Genomic DNA, 1,502 nt, shown 5'->3' with positions numbered 1-1,502 from the left:
TTAAAAGAGAATAATTTTCATATTAGATGCTCTACTCAATTAGCCAATCACCCCCAAATGAGAGTAGAAAAATAAAAATAAGATGTCTCTATCAATTCACAAACTACAATAACTACCATAGTAGTCAACAATTTCTAAGAAAAGATAAATGGGAATTGAATAAACCCCCAAAAAATTTACTATTTATATTCAACAGTACATTACATGAATCAAGCAAAAGCCAGGAGAAATGGAGGGTACAAAAAAAGTTTCCTCTTTTTCTTTTTTATTTTTCCTTTGTTAAGTAGCCACCCAAAAAGGTTCCCAATTAATTAATCTCTTATTCCCTTGCCCTCTTTCTTTGCATCTACTTGTTCTTTGAATTTTCCCAATTCCCAATTTTACCCCTAACTCTTTTGAAATTCCATTCATATCCTCCAACAAATATGCATCATTTTTTTTGTTACATCCTTCTAAAAACTCTTCCTTGACAACTTCTTCCTCTAGCCCCTCTTCATAATTTTCTACCAATTCTTCCACCCCATTGTGGTTTTCGTTATCGTTAATGTCTTCCATCATGGACAACCTTAGACGGCCATCACTTCGCTCGGCTTGCATACAAGGCCGAATAGGAGGGGTAGAGACAGCCTCAATTACCAACCGACCATCTTCACGGTATGGTCTAACACATATATTACTCGTACCAGCTATTGTAGTCAAGGGAGGCGGAAACTTCCCTTGACCTAATGATAATTCCTTCCTTATATCAAACTTTTGTCGCGGTGTTGTTCTTCCTTTCATTGCCGTCGTTGTTATTTTTGTTGTTGTTGTCGTCGTCGTTGTTGATGTAAATAAACTATCGGTACTTTCCATGTCGAAAGTGCCGGTTTCATTTCCTAGACTCTCGGTACACATTTTCAAACTTTTTTCACTAAGCATGAATGATGATCGTTTAACTAAAGGATGTACATATACAACCTCTTCTTTAGGTACCGCGTCTCTTTTACTAGTTAGAGCTTCAATTGAGCTCCAACCCCCGGAAGTATTCGAATTCGAGGGTGTAGTTTTAGCTCCATACAAGGAATTAGAGCTAAAATTTTCGACCAAGTTTTTTGTTGATGAATTTAGTTTTAGGCTAAGGGTAGTTCTTGACTCAATGAAGTGTGACTCATTATTACAACAAGGTTGTAATTCTTGATAAACAATGGTTGACATTTTAAACTTTTGTGGAGAGAATTTTTTTTTTTTTTTGAGGAAATATATGAATAATGAAGAAGAGAGTTTAGAAGAAGATTTTGTATTTTTGAGTAGTAGTAGTAGAAGTGAACATGGGATATAATGAAGAGGTGAGGTTCTCTATTTATAGGCCATAAAAATAAAGTCATCCATAAAGTTTCTAACGTAAGAGAGAGAGTATGGGATTGTGGGGGGAGAAGACCTTTTTTCCACCACTAGAATTGTAAATTAGCTTGACAAAAATTCATTTATTTTAAAAAGTAAAAGACTTAAATAATAAATGGTCT

The 1,502-nt window shown here is 34.8% G+C and overlaps 1 protein-coding gene across 1 annotated transcript; it reads right to left on the bottom strand.

Moving 5' to 3' along the window:
• Window positions 1–1,294, bottom strand: LOC145582024 (protein FANTASTIC FOUR 2-like). The gene has a single exon (XM_081639063.1). The coding sequence runs from the start codon at window positions 1,192–1,194 to the stop codon at window positions 280–282; it is 915 nt and encodes a 304-aa protein (XP_081495189.1). The 5' UTR covers window positions 1,195–1,294; the 3' UTR covers window positions 1–279.
• Between the last annotated feature and the right edge of the window lie 208 nt (window positions 1,295–1,502).

This window comes from Chenopodium album, chromosome 15, assembly GCF_948465745.1.
Source record: "Chenopodium album chromosome 15, dcCheAlbu1.1, whole genome shotgun sequence".
NCBI classification, from domain to species: domain Eukaryota; kingdom Viridiplantae; phylum Streptophyta; class Magnoliopsida; order Caryophyllales; family Amaranthaceae; genus Chenopodium; species Chenopodium album.
The sequence above is the reverse complement of the archived record's forward strand: the minus strand, read 5'-3'. Positions and strand labels throughout refer to the sequence as shown.

What these genes read in the sequence shown, in the direction of transcription:
- LOC145582024 (XM_081639063.1), bottom strand. Translation starts at nt 1,194, where the DNA reads ATGTCAACCATTGTTTATCAAGAATTACAACCTTGTTGTAATAATGAG.